This window comes from Kogia breviceps, chromosome 20 (assembly GCF_026419965.1).
Source record: "Kogia breviceps isolate mKogBre1 chromosome 20, mKogBre1 haplotype 1, whole genome shotgun sequence".
NCBI lineage: Eukaryota > Metazoa > Chordata > Mammalia > Artiodactyla > Physeteridae > Kogia > Kogia breviceps.
This window is the reverse complement of record NC_081329.1, coordinates 31,457,201-31,479,050: the sequence shown is the minus strand read 5'-3', so window position 1 is coordinate 31,479,050 and position 21,850 is coordinate 31,457,201. Positions and strand designations below refer to the sequence as shown.

The 21,850-nt window shown below is 39.1% G+C and overlaps 1 protein-coding gene across 10 annotated transcripts in view; it reads right to left on the bottom strand.

Moving 5' to 3' along the window:
- The window catches only part of PSD3 (pleckstrin and Sec7 domain containing 3), a 647,135-nt gene that overhangs the window by 372,904 nt on the left and 252,381 nt on the right, over positions 1–21,850 (bottom strand). The window contains exon 1 of one of the 10 annotated variants that reach the window (XR_010838523.1): positions 6,782–7,227. The exons of 7 other annotated variants lie outside the window; for them this stretch is intronic. Coding sequence is in view for 1 of the 3 variants with exons in the window: in XM_067022675.1 (XP_066878776.1) it covers positions 6,782–6,812 (31 nt within the window). In the remaining 2 variants the exon portion in view is untranslated. Of the gene's footprint in view, positions 1–6,781; positions 7,228–21,850 lie in introns of those variants that run through there. 2 more of the 10 variants (XM_067022676.1, XM_067022675.1) reach the window with 2 other exon arrangements.

Here is a 21,850-nt window from a genome sequence, read left to right as displayed (position 1 = left end):
TATTTTTCCCCCTTAAAGAAATTTAAATGTAGTGTAGAGTGTATAGGAGGGAAGGGAGGGGAAGAGAAAAGAAGAGCTTTTTCACACTCATGTGAAATATATATACTTTGGGGGTGGCATATCTATTTACATTCCCTTCTCTACCAGGAGTCATATCTGCTGCTTTGTGTATTTGGTCAGACTCCTAACAAATTATTTCCTCTTGTTTAGTAAAGATGCTTTTCCTGTGATGCACAAAACCCACTGATTATTTTTTAAAGATTTTTTCCTTTTGATTTAATATATTGAGAAAGAAATGGGATACTTTTGAAAGTTAACAAGACCAATTTCAGGAGTGCTTTGGGTTGTGTATTAAATAGCCATCCATTTCTGGAACACAGATACAGGACTGTAATAAAATGAAATGCAATAGAAAAAATTTCTTCTACATCAAACTAAAAAGCTTCTGCACAGGAAAAGGAAATCAAGAAAATGAAAAGGTAACCTACTGAATGGGAATAAATATTTGCAAATCACATATCTGATAAGAAGTTCATATCCAAAATATATAAAGAACTCACATAACTTAGTAGCAAAAAAAAAATCTGATTTAAAAATGAGCAGGAAAAACAATAAAATAAATAAAAATGAGCAAGAGATCAGAATGGACATTTTTCCAAAGAAGACATACAATGGCCAACAGCTACATGCAAAGATACTCAACATCACTAATCCTCAGGGAAATGCACACAATAATCATGATTTGAACCAACTCCAGATAGCCTTATGGTCCCAGTCTCCCCATGTTTTCCTTTCATAAATGATTCTTATTTGTCCTGGCTTAATCCAAACCTCTGCTTTTTATTATTCCTGATATAAATGAATAAAGATCACCCCAAAAAGCCAAAAAAATAAAACCACAATAAGATATCACCTCACACCTGTTAGGATGGCTATTGTCAAAATGATAAGAAATAAAAAGTGTTGGTAAGGATGTGAAGAAAAGAGAACTCTAGTACACTGTTGATGGAACGTAAATTAGTGCAACCTCCAGCGTGTGGAGGTTCCTCAAAAAATTAAAAATAGAACTACCATATGATACAGCAATTCCACTTATGGGTATTTACCTGAAGAAAACAAAAACACTAATTTGAAAAGATATCTGCACCCCTATGTTCACTGCAGCATTATTTACAATAGCCAAGATATGGAAACAACCTAAGTGCCCATCGATGGATGAACGGATAAAGAAACTGTGGTATATATATATTATATATAGTATATATATATATATATAATGGGATATTATTCAGCCATAAAAAAGAATGAAATCTTGCCATTTGCAACAATATGATTGGATCTTGAGGACATTATGGTAAATGAAATAAGTCAGAGGAAGACACATACTGAATGGTCTCACTTACATGTGGAATCTTAAAAAAAAAAACAAGAACAAAAACAACCTCACAGATACAGAGGAGAGACTGGAATTTGTCAGAAGGATGGGGGGGGGGTGAAACGGGTAAAGTGGTTCAAAAGGTACACACTTCCAGCTATAAAATAATCATGGGGATGTAATATACAGCACAGGGACCATAGATAATAATACCGTCTTACATATTTGAAAGTTGATAAGAGAGTAGATCTTAGAAGTCCTCATCACAAGAAAAAAAGTTTTTGTAACTGTATGGTGATGGACTTACTGTGGTGATCATTTCACAACATATACAATAATGAATCATTATATTGTACACCTGAAACTAATATAATATTGTATGTCAATTATAGCTCAAAAAATAATTCTCAAAATCATGGAGAAACAAGCCTGCTCCAAAAGATGAGCTTCAGAAAAACAGTGGCCCTTCTAAGACTGACCCTGCTTGAGGCCCAGTAAATGAAATGGATTTCTTTCTACTCTGGGTAGCAAACTCCTTAAAAGAAAATGGCTGAAGGAAAAAAAAAAAGAAGAAGAAAAAGAACTATTTGGCAAGTCTTCTGCAGACTTGGTCACAGCTTCAGAGTAGAAATGTGAAGTAAAGAAGTTTATCGTGAGGGATTCTGAGCAACTGGATGTAGGTTTCCCAAAAGAGAATGGGGGCCACGTCCATGAAACCACAATTAAGAATCATACACACATTCCCTAGGAACTAGGCCCAGTCATTTTTCGGAAAAGATTCTTTGTTTGTTTTGTCTTATTTTGTGTTGTTATCACTAGAATATAAACTCCAAAAGAAAATCACTTTGTCTGATTTCTTTACCATTAATATCCCCAGAGCCTAGAATAACAGTACCGAGCAAAACGGATATATTTGTTGAATCAATGAATGAATGAAGAATGTCCTATAACCAACAGGATACCATTTAATACAACCTCAAAAGAGAAACAGACAGAAGCCTCCCAAAACCCAAGCAAAATACTACACGTCAATGCCACCTAAGTTCTGTCCCCTACTCCCAAGTACAGGCTGAATAGAAATGCTGGAAACATTGGCGGGGCGGGGCGGGGTCGTCCTTCCTAACAAGGAGCTTGCAATCCAGCAACTCTATCTCCATATATTTTCTCTTGCAGACAAAGTTTAAGCAGTGGTAAAGTTAAATGGGGACAATCTTGGCCATAGTTCTAGAATTCACCATGATCCTACATGGGCTGTTACCACTAAACATAAATTTCTCAATTGTTTATCTTACTCTCTAAATGCTATGTTGCCCTATATGGTAGCCACAGCCACATATAACTACGTAAAAATTAATTAAAATTAAATAAAACTGAAAATCCAGTGCTCAATACCATATGTAGCTAGTGGCTACCATATTGCACCACAGAGATACAGAACATTTTTCCATGCTCACAGAGAAGTCTATTTGAAAGCACTGCCCTAGAACCTTCCTACTCAAAACGTGGCCAGGGGACAGCAGCATAGGTATCACCCAGGAGTCTCTTCAAAATGCGGACTAAAGTACCGTCTCAGACCTTCCTAATCAGAATCTGTATTTCTAAAAAGAACCCCAGGAAATCTGTATACACTTTAAAATACGGAAGTACTTCTCCAGAGAACTACAACAATATCTAGAAGTTGTTCTGACTACATTGAAATGGTTAATTTTTATTCTGAAAGATAATCTTAAGAGTTCCTACCTCCTAACTGAAAGGTCCAAGTGTTCAATCAAGTAAACAACAGGTAGAGAAAACATGCAGCCTCTCCTTACAATCAACAGAAAGCCTTGTGCATTCTGGTCTGGGTTTGCCATCCAGCTGATCCAGGATCCTTTCAGCAGAGGAAGAGAACCACCTCGACTGTGATGGGACCTGTCTTTAGTTTATAGCTCACAGTGAATTTCTCTCACAGTGAATGGTCAATGACTCTACCTTTATGCAAAAGATCATAAAGTCCTAAAAAAAAAAAAAACCTACAAATGTAAAACTGAGCATTAGTAAATGCCTGTACGTTAACATCTGTACATAGCCTTAAAGAAATTACATTGTAGCTTAAAAGAAAGAAGCTGAGGGAAAGGTATGGTTTTTCTGTTTTTAAAAACTGGGAGATTTTCCCAGACTTTCAAGGTTCATGTCATTGGATGTATCATTTGTAAAATAAAAATGCACAGGCAAATTCACTCTCATGTGGCACTTTCCAGAGAGCACTATTTTTTATAAGTATAGTTGAGCACATTTTCAATCCTTTATAAATCATGGCTAACCCAGCCACTAGAAGTCAGTTTCTCTCCTTCCCTTGTAGGTTGTTCATAAATGCAGTAATGTCCTCGGTGCTCTCTGTTCCCTAATGAGTATCAGTTACCAAACATATTAAAACTTATATAATCAGTTAGTGTGATAAAAGAACTATAAATTCTTAAGTTATTTCAACACTGGAAAACTTACAGAAACAACCTTAAAAGACACACTGCCCCGACCTGTCAGGAAGGAATTCAATCACATGCACAGAAGGGTGCCTGGTGGTCCCCTTTGGTCTGAAATTTCATAAATCAATTAAAAAAACTGAAGACAAAGGTCCAATATACAAAGCAACATAAAAAGTAATCCTTGCAGAGTAAAAAATCTCAAATACATTTTATCCATAAGTAATCATAATCCTTAACTGTGAATAACAATGATAAATGTTTCTAAGTCTAATAATCAATAAACCTCTCCAGTATCACAGTGATGCAAGCATGGTTTCAATTTGCAGTGCAGTAGAAAAAGTTTTATTAAAAAAAGACAAACAGGAGAATAATCCACTTTTACTAAGCAATAGAAAATATATTTCGTATGATAAAAGTGACATAAAATGAGTATAAGTAATGATAATTTGCTAAATGAGTAATCTAAGTACATTATATTTTGGTACACATTCTTCACTCTAATAAAAGTCCCACTTTGGAGATGGCTACAGTATGAAGTTGAGGATGCTGGCTATTATCTGGTCACTAATAACTCTCTAAAAGCACAGATATTTAAGGTATTTATATGTTACAAAACCCAGGAAAAGGCCTGCCAACCACTACACAAGCTGTTAGCATGTGCACACGAGGAGACACAGTTCTATTAATTGGCCACTCTTTCCCCAAGTGATTAATAGTTACAGCTGTGCTCAACACAAACTAAATTTCACATACTGATGATTCAGAACCCAATTTTTCTCCTTCAATTCCAGTCCCTGGGGAAATGAGACTAGCCTTCCATTCCAGTCAACTGCAGAGGAGCTCTGTGAGCTGGGAGCAGCAGCGCACAACACACGGAACGTAAGACAAGTGCGCTCAGGAGCAGCCCGGCGACCTTAACCCAGGTCTCTGCCGGCGTGCAGAGCCCTGGCACTCGTCACGGAGGAGAAATTCTAAGCTGCAAGAGTGAATTTAGACCCGTCTTTAAAATCATTGTCTTTAAAAGCTGGTTTCCTTTTCTCGATCAGTAGGATTCTCCACTTTGATCTATCATCCACTCTCATTTGTTTCTTCTTATATCCACACTTTGTGCTTCTCCTTCTGGCCTTAGCGCTTCTGACCATCACTGCTCCTCTGATTTCATCCATTCTATCCTTTTTCTACGTCTTCCTGTTAGGAATCCACACTTTTAAAAAACCCAATTTTATGTTTTAATTTTTTCCAGCTTTATTGAGATGTAATCGACGTATAACATTGGGTAGGTTCAGGGTATACAACGTGTTGACTTGATAAACTTACAGATGGAAAAATGATCACCACTATAGCTTTAGCTAACACCTCCGTGACATCACACAACTACTTCTTTTCTGCGGTGAAAACATTTAAGATCTACTCTCTTAGCAGCTTCAAAGTACATCATACAATATTATTAACTATAATCACGATACTTTACATCAGAGCCCCAGAACTTATTCATTTTGTAACTGTAAGTTTGTACCCTTGACCAGCATCTCCCCATTTTCCCCACCCTGACAGCCCCTGGTCACCACCACTTTACTCTCTGAAAACCCAATTTTTAAATTTCTCTGATCTTCACTGATTTTTTTTTTTGTTTTCACTTTATTTTTAAAAGCAGAAGTTTAAGCTTTTAAAGAACTCCACAGTCTTGTTTATAGCAGGCTCTCTTCTTCTAAAGTTAACACAGATGTGGTGGTATTAATATAAATTCTTATTTAAGATATTTTATTAAATATTTTAATATTTTAAAATTGAAATATTAAAGAAATTTAATACTTAAGAAGTTGAAATTCAAAATACTGTACAATTCTTTTTTAAAAAATCACAAATGCCGAGCGGCTAGAGTGCCTAGCAGTGATGATCCACTACAGCTGTGGACTTCCCTAAACCGCTCGCTGTGTGCCAAGACAGATGTCAAGTGCAGCGGAAAACAACAGCTTCACTCAGCCTCCAGCCTGTCACAAGCCTCAGCTGATCCATATTTGCATTCAGTAGTTTTCATGCTCAATAAGAGACCCACAGTTTTGCTAAGGATTCAGGTTGCAAACTGACATGAGCAATGATTCCAAGCATCTCTGAAAATGCAAATTTCACCTAAGTCAAGCTCCCTGGTGAGAGAGAAATCAATCTTGAACTACTCTAAAAGTGACACTTTCAACAGATAAGAAAAACACACCCCCATGTGTAAACTGAGGAAAAATAAACCTCCAGCGGAGACTACCTCAGCCTCAAGGACAGCGCTCACGGAGACGCTGTGGTGCTGCCTGAGGCTAGCCACGCTCTCCTCCAGAGAGACTCCAGCAGAGCAGGCGGAAAGCAGTCTGAGCTCTTTAAGAGAAACTCCTCCCCATTCCCATCCAGTGCCACAATATGATGTCTTTCTAAAACTACAGGGGTAGCTGGTTTCCTCTTTCTTTCTATATAATACATCAGAAACAGGGAGAAACAGGATGATAGAATTCTGTGTTCCCAGGAAAGCCATTTGAACAACAACAAAAAACAATGAAAGGAAATAAAATTACAGGTAAGAATAATATTCTGTTTTCTATTTAAAAATAAAAATTTTGAAAAATCCAATGTCAGATGCTAAAATAAACATTCCACATTAAAGCCAGGGGAGGTTCTGGGCAACAGCACTCGGATGGCAGGTGGTGTCTTTCTGGTGGCTGGGGAATTAGAGAACGGCTGGCGTGGACACCCCGGATAAATACAGTATGTGCTTCTCTAGTCAGGATTCAGCAAAACCTCATCCAGCCCCAGCAGTCTCCTACTGGGATGGTCAAAAAAGACTAGTCAGCAAAAGCAGTCGATAAAACAGACAGATCATTTTACAGCAGCATTTTACAAAAGATAGATACATAAAAATATATTTGCCTGCATAGACCTACAAATAGATGTTACTCACAGAGATTACTGTAGCTCCAGCAGTTACCCATTGATCATAGAAAATGCCCAGTTCATCAGCTTAACGCTTGAGAAAAGTTAGCTAGAAAAGAAGCTGGCTAATTCAAAATCTGCCGTTCTAGTAACTGGAAGCAAATGAGGTTCAGATTTCCTGGCAGCGCCTGTGGCCCTGCTGTGCACAGGGTGATGTCCACGGAAGCGCTCTGAGCACCAGGAGCCCGGCTGAGCGAGCTGCCGCCTCTCCCTGTGTCACAAAGGCACAGCAGCCTGCCCTCACGCTCCCGTCTGCCTCTGCGCTCTCCACCTTGGTAGCTTACCGAAAACAACCACCGTAGGGCCTTTCTATATTTGTGAAAACTACTTCCAAGGAGATAATGGAGATGATGGGAGTGAGCTTTAATGTAACCGTTTCCCCAGTGCAGCAGCAGGAACCCCAGCAAAGCCTCGGAGAGGATTGTACCACCCCGGGTGACATCAGAGGTGGGGCTGTCATCTCAGAATTATGCAGCATTTTCTCTGATGCAAGAAGGACACACGTGAAAGGAGATGGATGGGCTCCCTTTTAAAGGATTTAATTCTTGTGTTATTTAAACAGAAAAGGCAAAAGCAAGTGTAATGTTGAACAACTGCTGTGGGAGGATCTCAATCCTGCTTTCCCGGTCTTCATCTCATGGCTAAATGACGCTGCCAACTAAAGTCATTCTACTGACGACTGCATTACCATTCCTGCAATTAAATTCTTATTTAATGGCTAGTTGATATTACTTGGAAAATGTGACATGAAAAAATTCGAAGACATTAACATTTAGTTTTAAATATGATGACATAAACTTTTACATCACTAATGGTACCTCAGATGTATGTAATACCTTTCTACTCAATCTCAATAAAAATACTAAATGCAAAAACTAATAGTTTTGTAGATGAGAAAAGTGAAGTGAAAAATAGCACAAGATGAAGAGCACAATGTAATACTGGTCCTTAGTCTTAGTAATGGAGGTTAATACAAACATTGAAAATATCTCATCTTCTATAACCTTAATCTTCCAACCAGTATAAAAAGCAAAGGCCAATACAAAGCAATTGATGATTATTTTTATTCATTCCATATGCATTTACTGAGTACCTAATAGGTGTGAGATAATGTGCTGAGTTTGATTTGGAGTATGCATTTCTCATAAATAATACAGCCAGAATAGAAAATATTTATAAAATGCTTACTATGTGCCAGGCACCACACTAAGCAGCTTTACTGTATTAACTTATCTATTCCTACCAGCAGCCCTGTGGGATAGCTACCATAATTAACCCATTTTACAGATAAAACTACTGAAACACAAGAAGTATCTGACTTGTATGAGTTCACATGGCTAAAACCCGCACAGGCAGGATTCAAATACAGGCACTAAGGCTGCAAAGTCCACCCTCTCAGTCCGTAAAGCTACACTGACTCCTGGGGGCTTCCTTGTCAAGTAAAACAATTCCAAAGGAAGAATATAATTTTCAGAATTTGGAATCACAGCAAGTCAAAAATAGCAAGAAGATTCGCCCAAATATAAGAGGATAAAGGCAGACCGTACACCTAGAGAAAGCATACGCAGATAGTGAAAATGACACCTGGGAGAGGAATTTCAGTGCTGACTGCTCCAGTGACCTTGGGCCAATGGCTTTAAATCTTTCGGCTTTAGTTTCCTTACTTCTGAGCTATAGATTTTTAAGTTATAAAAGCACGGTTAAAGCGCACACTCTAGACTTGTAGTCTGGGCTCCATCACTTTCCAATTACGTCCCTCAAGCAAGATTTAACCTCTGAGGGGCTCAATTTTCTCATCCAAAAAAAATGAGGAAAACAATGAGGTTGTTCTGAGAATTAAATTAACTATTATATAAATATATAAAGCACTCATACTAGCAACTAGTATACAATAAAAGCTCAAGATTATTATTATTGTTACTATAATCATCATTACTTTTAGCATTATTACTGCATTTTTAAACTACAACTGCCAGCTTCCTCCCTTTTCAAAAACTTCTCCAAGAAGAGCTGCGATTTTTCCAGAGTTGGTAGGAAAAGCAGAAAGGACAACCTTTGCTGGTGTCATACAAACATTAACCAACCCATGAATCACCAACTCCCTGTGAGATATAAGCTGAAGTTGTTGGGTGTGCTTTCCAAGAAAGCTCCTTACAAGGGGAAGAAACTCAAATACATGAATGAGGGTGCTGAATAAAGTTACTGCGATTATAAAAAGGCTACATAACTAAGATGATCCCCTTAAATGCATCTACCAGTGACTGTGAGGAAATGAAACTGTCTCAACCACACAACTGTCTCCTTTCCAAACGTCTAGCATTTCACATTAGGCTTTAATTAACAATATCTTTGACTGACATCCTAAAACTCACCCTTTTAAAAAGTAAAGCTTGAAAATAAATCTGTTACATATTTTCTAGTCTCTCCTGTACACCACCTCTAAAAAAATATACATATGGAAACAGCACCTGAGTCTACGACTGGGTTGGCAGTGCCATCCTGAAGTCTTTGACTGTTTTGTTTTGTTTCTGAAATGTAATCTAATAAAGCTGCCATTATCCTTGAAAGACAGATAATATCAATAATATTCAGATGAGAGAACCATTAAAAAATTTACCAACCAATATTCTGTTTATATCTTTTCTGTAAAAGATAATTTGTTTTTCTGGAAATATCACTGACAGACTGTACCAATCAAAAAAGCTAGATTTATAAAATGTACTTTTTCATTAAAATTTAAGATCTTATAAACAAAAGTATACAACAGCCAACTGCAACCAATGTTTTTTAATGAAGAAAATATGAAATTTAAATTATGAAGTATTTTGAGTGTTAACATAAAGTTTGTATTGACTGTATCTTCTTATTTTCTGTGTTGATGCTCTGGCATTTGGGGCCTTGATCTTGGAGAGGCAGCCCCTCCCAGGGCTAGCTATTTCCTGAAGAGAGCAAAGGACTCCCCTGGGAGTACACTTCTGATGCACCAATCAACCAATCCAGAGCCACACCCCATGCAGCTCCTTCCTCAACCTCTCCCACCTAAGCCAATATTCCCCAGCTCTAAATCACCCAAGGGCCTGGCATGGGACAACTAGGAACTACCCCTATAGACTTTAACCCTTAAAATTATTCAAACTATCATCCTAAGCTTACACAGGTATCTACTACTCTGCCTTACCCATTGCTTCCAGCAAAAACCCCATTAAACGCTGGGCTGTGCTCTTCTCCACCCGGCTCCATCCCCATGTGGCCCTGCAGGTGTTTCTAGAGATCTGTGAGTACAAACTTCTTTCTTCATGACAATTATTCCCGTGTCTGTGTGGCTTACCATACCTGATTAAAACAAATCCTAAATACAAATCTTGTAAGAAAGTTTTAAGAGAAACAAATAATTAATTATTCTTGAATAACAAAATTTCAAATCAGTAATGTATTTCTAGACTTTACTGTCACTAGCACTGACAAGCTGTAGGTAATAAATTGCTATTTGATATAATGTGTTACTTCCCCAAAATTTCCAACAAAGTAATACAAAAGGCAAGCAAACTACTGTTATCCAATTTAGTACGAGATTTTAGAATTAAAAATATTTTGCAGGGTTTCCCCGGTGGCGCAGTGGTTGAGAGTCCGCCTGCCGATGCAGGGGACGCGGGTTCGTGCCCCGGTCCGGGAAGATCCCGCATGCCGCGGAGCGGCTGGGCCCGTGAGCCGTGGCCGCTGGGCCTGCGCGTCCGGAGCCTGTGCTCCGCAACGGGAGAGGCCACAACAGTGAGAGGCCCGCGTACCGCAAAAAAAAAAAAAATTTACAAATAAAGACTGTATAATGCCAGTTTTATCACAACATATGATATTTTATTATTTGCCTTTATTAATTACCAAATCCATGAGGAGACAACAAGATTATCACAAGAACTGGTAACAATAGTTCCTTATTTGAAATAACTTTCTTTTATTGAGCAAATTTCAACAAATAAGTCTTCCTACCTCAAGTTATTTATTTTTTAATTCTGGTTCTTAGATGTTAAAAAACATACTCAGTGCCAATTTCAGAATTATAAAAATTTAGGTTTTACATATTAGTCTACTGCCTCTATTATAAGGTACATCTGAATGTTTAAGATTAACATAGAAAACAGAAGCCAGGAAGACATAACATGAAAATAAATCCAAGTGAGCAGAGAGGACAGGTGTGCACACCAAGACTAGAAATAATGACAGTTATGTCAGAGCTTTACACTCTGAACATCGTTTTTTAAAAAAACAAAAATTCTCTTGTAACTTATAAGAAATATATACACAGCCCTCTAGTAAGCCTGTAGGGAGACACACCTTATAAAAAGTGTGTATGTCTGAAACCTCCTGCTCAGTACAGATATAATTAAAAATAACCTACGAACTCTCCAGCTCCCCCAGGTCTGCTGGCAGGACGACCGCAGCCGGCGGACCTGACAGTCTGAATCGGTGAGGAGAGGGTGAGCCCTCTCAGGGTGCACCTTCTCTGTGCCACAGACTGTGTGGGGAGGGGGAGGGGGAGACCTGGAGGAGGAGAGGCTGGGCAAGATGCTATTCACCTACCAGGCCCCCCTGTCACCCTCCAAGTCACTCCCCACTGTGTTCCTGCTCCCCCACCAGCTGTGCTGACAAGGAAAGAGCAGGAAACAGACCTGCAGCAGGTCTTGTTGTCAGTCCCTGTTTACCCAGTGCTTACTACACAGCAGACACCCAATTAACTGTTTCATTTAACCCTTAAAATCTCCTAAGAAGTAAAGACCAGGTATACCTAAATATAAGGCAACCCAATGGACAAAAAGTCATTGGCTACACTTTAAGGATGTAGATTAAATAATCAAGTAGCTTCTCATAGTATTTTATGTTAATTGTGTACATATATAAAATCACATACTACATAAAACAATAAAAATACGTGCTCTTATTGACTTACATTTCAGGGAATTATCTGAGTCAAGCTTTTCACATGCAATTGTCGTTAGAATCTTTGCTACCACTACAGTCTCATTTTCAGTTATATTACATCTTGGGTTCCTCTTTAAGTTGAGATACAGCAATTTTTACATCTGTGTGATGCTGTAGCTGGAAATTCTATCCTAATGCACAGAATCCATTCAGTGCTACACTCACTGTCTGACCTTTAAAAGTCCCCTTTAAAAGCCAGTTCACAGTGACATCCAACACCTACAACTCCAGGATCATTTCTTCAGGTATAATTACTAAATGTGTGTTAAATTTGTTTTCTCCTCTCTTTTTAAACCTGTTTTAGTGATCTCTGTAAGCATCCCAACTAGAATTATCTGTAGTTATTTCAAGCTAATACGTATTCTCCAAAAGTTCTTTGTTATCCAAAAACAATCAAAGCATCCCTAATTCAGAAATGGTAAAAACTTGAATATAAAGCCACTCCTCCTTTTCTGATAATTTGGGGGTGTAGAGGATTTTTTTTTAAATTTTACTGAAGTATAGTTGATTCACAATGCCGTGTTTAATTTCTGCTGTACAGCAAAGTGACTCAGTTACGTGTATATGTATTCTTTTTCACATTCTTTTCCTTTATGGTTTAACACAGGCCACTGAATATAGTTCCCTGTGCTATACAGTAGGACCTTGTTGTTTATTCATCCTATTAGCAGTTTGCTCTGTTCTCTACACCTGTCTGTGTTTGTTTCGTAGATATGTTCACTTGTGTCGTTTTTTAGATTTCACATATAAGTAATATCATATGGTATTTGTCTTTCTCTTTCTGACTTACTTCGCTTCGTATGATAATCTCTAGGTCCACCCATGCTGCTGCAAATGGCATTATTTCATTCTTTCTTATGGCTGAGGAATATTCCATTCCATATGTACCACATCTTCTTTATCCATTCATCTGTCGACGGACATTTAGGTTGTTTCCATGTCTTAGCTATTGTAAATAGTACTTCTATGAACATAGGAGTGCATGTATCTTTACAAATTATAGTTTTGTCTGGGTATATGCCCAGGAGTGGGATTGCTGGATCTATGGTAGCTCTGCTTTTAGTTTTCTGAGGAACCTTCATACTATTTTCCACAGTGGCTGCACCAATTTACATTCCCACCAACAGTGTAAGAGGGTTCTCGGGGTATAAAGAATATTAACTCCCTTTTTACAGATAAGAGCATAGAGAGAGTTTAAGCCACCTGGCCAACACACAATTAGAAGATAAGAGGGCAAGAAACATCCCTCAGATCAAATTAAAAAAAAAACAAAAATAGAAGGAAAGGGATTTAGTTGGCAGCCCAAATGTGAGTGTAAGAGGAGCAGAAGGAAACAAAGCTTCTACTTCACACCGGGCTGTACTTCGTTCCTGTCTTTTATTCTACCACAGTTTGGGAATTTAAACATTGTTCCCTTGTTGTGCATATTAACTTATTCACAATAATACTTCTGTTATTTTTTATTATATAAACCATGTAAACATCATTTATAATGAACACACAACATGCCATTTAGTAATATAATTCAGTTACTGTTGACCGCTCTGGTTATTCCCAATATTATCTTAGGTAGATTCTTATACTGGCAACTGGCTAATTAATATTATTCAGAATGTAATCAGACTATAAGCCCCACTGACCCAAAGGAAACCTCCACGAAGTAAATATTTGTATCTGTTTTGTTCACTGCTGTACCCCCGTATCGTTGAGATACCCAGGAAGCACAAATGTCAAACTGCAAAGTCAGGTGAAGATGGCATAAAACTCAGGTTGCATGTAACAGGCCAGGAGAACTTCTATGGTCGGTCAGGAAGCCGCCATCCTCATGTATGGGGCCTGGGATGGAATCAGAACCCAAGGGTGCAAGGAGAGCACTGGAGGAGAAAGAATGCTCCAGAGTCGTGGGCTAAAGGGAAGACCATATGCAAAGGTAAAACCTGAAAGTAAATTCTAGGAGGAACTGAATCTTCCCCGAAGTAGAAAAGTCAGTAATTATCCAAACGACAGTCCGGTCAGTCAAGGGATGGAAGGGTAGGAACTTCTTCTACAATCCCTCTCGTCCACTGGCTCGTGTGGCAATATGCTACCCTATTCGTTGTTGTATCGCTTCTGCCGTTCTGCTGTTTCCCTGGCTTCTTGCATTTCTTCTGCCCTTAAATTACAGCTTGTCCCAAAAATTGATTAGTTCTCAGCTCACTGCTCTTCTCACTTTGTATTCTGCACCTTCTAAAATGCAAGAGCTTGGAAGAATCATCTATCACCCAACAGACAAACTGGTACTGTGGCAAAAGTATTCTAAATGAGTTAATACACATAAAATACTGAAAACAGTGCCCAGCACTTAGGGAACAGTCGGTAAGATCTAGCTGATGTCACTACTACTACTGGGAATCGGCCTTTGTTCCATTACTTACCATGTGACTGAGACAAGTAATTTTGCCTTCCTGAGCCTCAGCTTTCACCTACTACTTTAAAAAATCTCTCTAAAAGTCAACTTTTCCAGCCTTTTGTACTCATTAAAATAAAAATTTGCAATTAATTTTCAACATAATTTGAACAATTAATTACTGTAGGCAAACAGGGCTGTTGTAAGATTAAACTGAGAAGGTTGCCTGAAAAGTTAACTGAAAACTACAAAACTGTATTTGAAAGGAAGGCTCTGCCCTGATCATTCCAGGGGCCCAGATCTGACATCTGCCCTGAGCTTCAGTCCACCTCACACTTCCATTGACTGGAAGTGCTCATCAGACGGAGACTACTATACAGGAAAAGGGAAAGATGTCAAGAATTTAGTTAATTCCGAAGAAAATGTAATTGGCCAGACCAGACCTCTGAGGCAAGGGTCTACATACAGTTGGACTGGGATGACAGAACAAGGAGGAAAAAACAAAGTAACTCTACACTAGTTTGTATCCTTTAATTACAAGCCTGAAGAAAGCCAAACAGAGAATAAATCTTACCAAGTTAAGGTGTCAAGGCTACATTCTTATCTGTGTTGTCAAAAGAACCACCCAACTTATGATAATGACAACATAATAAGAAAAAAATACAAAGTAAACCACAGCCAGAAGCAGCTCACATATAGTCTAATTAGCTCACCTCTGGTGGAGGTCTCAGGAGTCTGGAAGAGATGTGTGTCTCAGGCTAAGAGTGGAAGGGAAGATTCTGAGTTTTGTCTGAAGAACTAACTTGAGCCAACATGCTCAAGAGAGCCTCTGGGAACTGCCCCGTGCTTCTCCCACAGTGATCAAGTCGCTGGCATTTACAAGCCATGTGCTACACATCCTCATTATTTCACCATGCAACCCACCGCCATCACTCTTGGAAGGCACTACCAGGAAGAAGAAAAACTGGACTAAGGAAACAGATTCTCTCTTTCCTGGGACCCTGTAGGGGGGGGTTCTAAGCAATTAAGGGCAGCCTACTCTCTGAACTGTGCTTACCAGTCCTGGAAAGTTGGGTCTGGCCAGAGAAGCAGAAAAAAGCAAAGAGTCAATAACTTCTAACTACCTGACAGATGTACCATGTTACACACTCAACATGCCAAAACCATAGTGATGAACTTCCCTATAAAACTAGCTCCTATTTCAGATGCACCACTAACCCCTCTGGTCACTTCAGTGCCATACTTTAGATCCTCATATATTCCCTCATATCTCCCCATATCGTCTCCAAGACTATTATTATTTTCTTAGAGTCTCATGCATCCATCCCTCCATTTACGTTCTTCTTATTACTATGTCTTCCTACAGTGGATACCATCTCTTCTCTAGCGTGCTTCAGGAATTAACTACTGGTCCTAAACAGGCTGCCCACCTCAACACAAATTCATACCCTCCAATGCACTCTAGGCAACTTCACTAGATTCATCTTCCTAACACACTTTTCCGGTGGCATTGTTGTTACTACTGTCTACTATGTACCTTTCCTTCCCCCAAACAAAACAAAACAGAAATTTTAAATGGATCCCCAATGCAACTAAATTAAAGCTGTAATTCTTTAACTCAGGAGTCAGCAGACTTTTTCTGTAAAGGCCCAAAGAGTAAATATTTTAAGCTTCATGGGCCATAAAGTCATGATGCAAACACTCAACTCTGCCACTGTAGAATAAACCGTCAGAGACGATGATAAATTAACCCATGGCTGTGTCCCAATAAAACGTCATCTACAAAGACAAGAGATGAGTAGAAGGGCCATAGTTTGCCAACTCCTGCTTAACCCTGTCACTCAAGACCCTTAGCAATCTGGCCACTAACTACTCTCACCTATTCCCATACCGCCATCTTGATGGCTCTGTGTAGTAGGTTTTTCTTTTCAAATATAACACATACCAATTAAATTAAGAATGCTACAAGAAAAGTACTAGCTTTACAAATTAAAATACTGAGAACAGAGTGGTTAAGCAGCTTCCAGCCAGGACTAGAAGCCAGGGAAAGAGCCACTACCCACTGCTGCCTCTCCGTTGGTCAACTCAGTGTCCCCTTAAGGGGCAAAATCGCCTGTGGACCTTGCTTCAACCAGTTCAACCCAAACTCTGTCTTACCCAACTTCCATGTCCCTGCTCAAATCCCCCTTCTCACTGAAGTCCTTCATACTTGGCCCAACTCACAGTGACCGTTCCCTCCTTTCTACTCTTAAAACATGTATTGCCTGTACTTTTCTTTGGGTCCTTATACATTCATGATTTCATACTGGCTTCCCAACCTACTTCTTATGTTACGTTTTCTATAGACTAGACAAGTACCATAGTGTTCAGAAGTTAAAAGATACTCATTAATTCTTTACTAGGATGATGATGTTAATTTACAAGGTAATCCGTGGATATATGAACCTAAAATAATTTTCATCACACTCCATATTTATAAAAATTATATCAAGTGGTCTCTGTACAGTAAATATGTCAATTTAATGGGGAAAGAAACTAAAAGTGTAAATTAATCCCTTTGACATTTCTGGTATGGGGTACATCTTGCAAAAACAATTATGACAATATATCAATAATAATAATAATAATAATAATCACTAATTCAAGTACTTAAAAGAGCTTACTTTATGGTAAACACCTCATTAATGTAGTTGATTTAGGGTAATAGTTGAATCTGTAGGACTAGGAAAATATAATCCTCAGAGAAGTAGTTCTTAACTTTTTCGGCATCATGGACCTCTCTGAGAAATCTACGGATCCTCTCCCAATAAAAACATCCAGATAGGGGCTTCCCTGATGGCACAGTGGTTTAGAATCTGCCTGCCAAGGCAGGGGACACAGGTTCAATCACTGGCCCTGGAACATCCCACATGCCGCGGAGCAACTAAGCCCGTGTGCCACAACTACTGAAGCCCGCACGCCTAGAGCCCGCGCTCCGCATCAAGAGAAGCCACAGGAATGAGAAGCCTGTGCACCGCAACGAAGAGTAGCCCCCGCTCGCCACAACTAGAGAAAGCCCGCGTGCAGCAAGGACCCAACACAGCCAAAAAAAAAAAATATCTATCCAGATAAATATTTATACAAACTTGGCATTAAATGTCTGGGGGCTCACAGACGGTCTGAAGATAAGAAACCTCTCAGAGGGTCTCATGTTAAGCACTCACAGCCCTCACTCACCTAAGAAATTTTCCTTTTAATTCAAGTTATTCAAATAAATTTCAATGCACCAAAAGGACCTGGCAGCAATTTTTTTTTTATTTTTACATTTTTATAGAGCAAATTCACACCCAAATTAGAAGGTGTCAAAGATCATATAAACAGCGGAAATGGGGAAATTTATGGTTAAGAGCAAATGGGTGGGAGGGGAGAGGGGAAATATCAGCAATGACAGAGATTTCAATTTCACTTCACTGCCTGCAAGGAAAACTTGGTGGCCTGGACACACGTCCACACTGGAGGAGCATCAGCCCGGGCTCCTAGGGCAGCAAATGTCACCAGGAGACCTCGCACAGCAGAAGTGGCGATTTCACATCCTAAAACACTCATGCTAAGAAAATCAGCATGAGCAACTAATTATAAAATGTCCTTTAAAACTCAAAGTCGGGGGACTTCCCTGGTGGCACAGTGGTTAAGAATCTGCCTGCCAATGCAAGGGACACGGGTTCGCTCCCTGGTCTGGGAAGATCCCACATGCCACGGAACAACGAAGCCCGTGTGCCACAGGTACTGGGCCTGCACTCTAGGGCCCACGAGCCATGAGCCCACACACCACAACTGCTGAGGCCCACACGCCTAGAGCCTGTGCTCAGCAACAAGAGAAGCTACTGCAATGAGAAGCCCGTGCACCGCAACAAAGAGTAGCCCCCGCTCGCCGCAACTCGAGAAAGCCCGCACACAGCAACGAAGACCCAACACAGCCATAAATAAATAATTTTTTAAAAATAAATAAAACTCAAATTCGGAAATAAAAATGAGGTCCTAAAATAAACACACACACACTGAGTGCAACAGCAGATAAGTGACAAACACAATAATGTTAATGATACATACACAGTTGCTAAATTCTAATTCCTTTTCATTTAATCTTTTTATTTAAAACAAATTTGTTAAATGTACTGCTAAACAGGATTTAATTTTTATGTCTTTTGTGCTCAGCACATGACGACAATGAAAGCAAGATGTCACAAAAATCTAAATTTTAAGATTGAAAATAAAATGGTTAAAATCAAACTATCTGTAGAAGTAACCCACTCTGATAGGTAAATTTATGAATATGGAATTTCAAAAACAGCCAAATTCCAATCAAGGTAACCAGGTATAGTCTCAGTCACATTCAGTGAAAGAGAAACCTGTAAATACATTTGAGCCTTTCAGAATGGCTGGTTCAATAACAGAGGCAGACTCTAAGGTACAGTGGGGACCCCCCCCCCAAAGAAAGGGGTCATCAATCAAACTGATAGGGATTAAATCAAGCTTCTCAGGACATACACTTCCAATGGCAACTTGCTGAACTGATTTAAGGCCTTCCACGGTCACATCTTAATCCATTTCTCTACCTAAGCCAGTTTTCTGCCGTCCTCCACGACATCACTCTCATCTCCTCCTAGAACAGAACATCCTCCCTATTCTTTCCATGTATTCAAATACTACCTACCCTGCCAGGCAGAGAACAAATGAGCATCCCTCCTAGAAGCCTCTGAATGTGCCTTTATACCCTGCTGTGCTGTCCCTCTACTGCACCTAATATGATGACCACACCCCCCTGACCTCCCAGGCTGCTCCTGACCTCAACAGTCTGTCTCCTGATAAGAACATATGTCTATCTCCATGCAGGATCATTAGCATGGAATTAGTCATCTGTTCATGAGACTTATACCAATTATCTGGCACTCAATCACACATCATCATCTATTTAATGGCTCCTAGTATGAATGTTACCTTGCCTGTAAGTTCATTAGTTTCTCATAAGCAGTGATTAGCAGAATTGGGTACATAGCAAATACTCAGTAACTATCTGTAGAAATTAATGAAATGTATTAAACAAGAAAAACTTATTTCCTGCCCCTCCTCTTCTCCCCCACTATACCTAGATATAAGAACCAAACCTAGACAAATCTCAGTTCCCAAAAAATTCTGGGGAACCTCCCACCACAAAAAAAAAAAAAAATCTCTAATCATTTTTCCTTTAACCAGAAAATTAAAACAGGTTCTTAATCTTCTTTCGTTCATTCTACTCATTTTGACCAGGACTAACTCCGAGTTCCCCATGCAGTTGTTCCAAGGACAGCTAAGGGGCCCAATTTAAGATATTTAACAATCTGTCATTGGAAGGGCGAGCTCTCTAAATTGCTTTTCCTGGTACAGCTGGATAGTGCATTAAGTGGTCCCTACTCATTTGCTAGACCCCCTTTTAACCAATAGAAACATTTTTTAAATATTTTGCAATGTTCCTGGTGTACTGAAATAAAAGTTAAGATTTGACCCTGTCCTCAGTGACACCACTGTTTTTATCAGTGAAGTAAGGCTGACTGCATACTTCGACATACGGACAGCGTAAGTACAACAAGGAACAGAAATTTTCAGGGAAGGCAGAGACAAGGTAGCTATGGATGAAAGAGTGCTGGGTCTTGCTCACTGATATTTTGCATCTTGCCAAGAAATCTTCTCTAATTCTACGATGTTGAATGCAAATAGAAATTTTAATTTATGTTTCAGTGTTTTATGTATTTTTTACTTCTGTCATCTTCCTCACATTATAATTTCCCTCTGCTTGGATGTGGGAAGTGGGTTGTTGAAAGTTTCACTGCAAAGTAAAGGGGCAGCTGGGTGCTCTGATTACAGTGGGTAAAGAATTTAATTGCTTCAGCATTCTGAGGTTTGGAGGACTGCCCATCTAGAGCCTGCTTTCCTCCTAATTTAATGGCCCTGTCGTCAGCACCCTAATGCTGTCAAGTGAAGGGAGCAGGTACTAGTAATCCGGTGCCTCAGGCCACACCTGCTTTCCCTGCCAAAGGAAAAATGACAAGAAGCTGTTGTGCTGATCAACATCCCTCAAGAAAGAATGAGCTGGATAAAACCTGGGAAATCATATTGACCACCAGTTTAATATTTTTCTTAAGCAGAGAAATTGTGCCTTCAAATGATGTCTGACATAGAAGCCCAATATGTAAAACAGATAAAAGAGGGGGAGCCTTTAGTTGACTGGAGTGGGGCATGGATTCATACCACCATCTCTCTCCTCATTCCCCAACCCTCAGGGAGACACAAAGACCTCGGTTTAAAGATTTTTTTAAAAAGTGGAGCTAGGAAAGTCAAACAATTACTCAATATCATACTACTGATTAGTGACAAAGTCAGAATTACAGCCCACTTTCATCTGAAGTTAGTAGGCTGGCAACTGGAGTACAGTGGCATCACACTCTGATTCTTTGTGATGCTGTAGGATGTGGTGGGAAGACTTGGGCTCTGAAGTCACACTCAAGTGGACATACCAGTTCCACGACTTACTTGCTGTGTAACCTGAGGTTAAATTATTTAAACCTTACTGGGGACCTAGCATCAGAGGACTCTTCTGAGGTCTAAAGAATAGCTAACATAAAAATTTCCTAGCAGAGTATCTGTTACGTAGTAAGTGTGTGTGTGTATACACATATAAAACAAACAGAGAACTGGGGATTGAACCAAAAAATTAATAAAAATATCCCACTCACTTTGTCAGCGATAATTTAACACAGGACAAACAAATGCAACAACTAAAAAACTATCAGTTAAGAAACAGCCAATTTAGGACCTTCCACATTAGTCTTTCAATTATTACAATAGTAGTGACTTCTTCAGAAGTTTCTGCAAAACTTACGTATGAGAAAAAAAGAACACTCCAGACTAGCTTTCATATATTATTTTAATGCATCTTATATTCAAGCATTATAATTACCAGAGGCATACCAAAATGTCCATCTTAGAGTATGGGTGGTTAACATTTCTATTTCAACAACATGAATGTTTTTGCCATGAAAATTCCAAATCTTTAATTTCATAACATCATAATGAGATTAAAGTATCACAGATTCAAGGCATATTTGTACACCACTGGAATTTTTATAAACCTTCAGATTAGATTAAGCAGAAAGAACAAAAGTATATTAACTGACCTCCAAAACAAATGTAAAAGAAATCTGTAACAGGAAAAGGAAACAGCACTTGACAATTTGAGAACTGCTACTAAAAAAGTGTCGCAAACTCCGTCCACCAGAGGGAAGTGTTGTCTCTATCAGCAGAACCTAAACATAGAATTTTGTACAAAAAACATTCGATTTGGCCAACCCAATAATTTCTTTCCAAGCTTTCAGGGAAAAACATATATATACTTATTGAAGGAAAACGCAGAAATCTGCCATTAGGTATCTGTAAATCAGGTTAAAATGATATCATAAAATACAGTACACCTTTCAAAATCACTTGTGCCTGTGAACTTGTCATACCTTTAGATGTAGGACTGTCCTAAAAGGAACAAAGAATCATCACGTTGGGACTTCCCTGGTGGCGCAGTAGTTAGGAATCCGCCTACTAATGCAGGGGACACGGGTTCGAGCCCTGGTCCGGGAAGAACCCACTTGCCGCTGAGCAACTAAGCCTGTG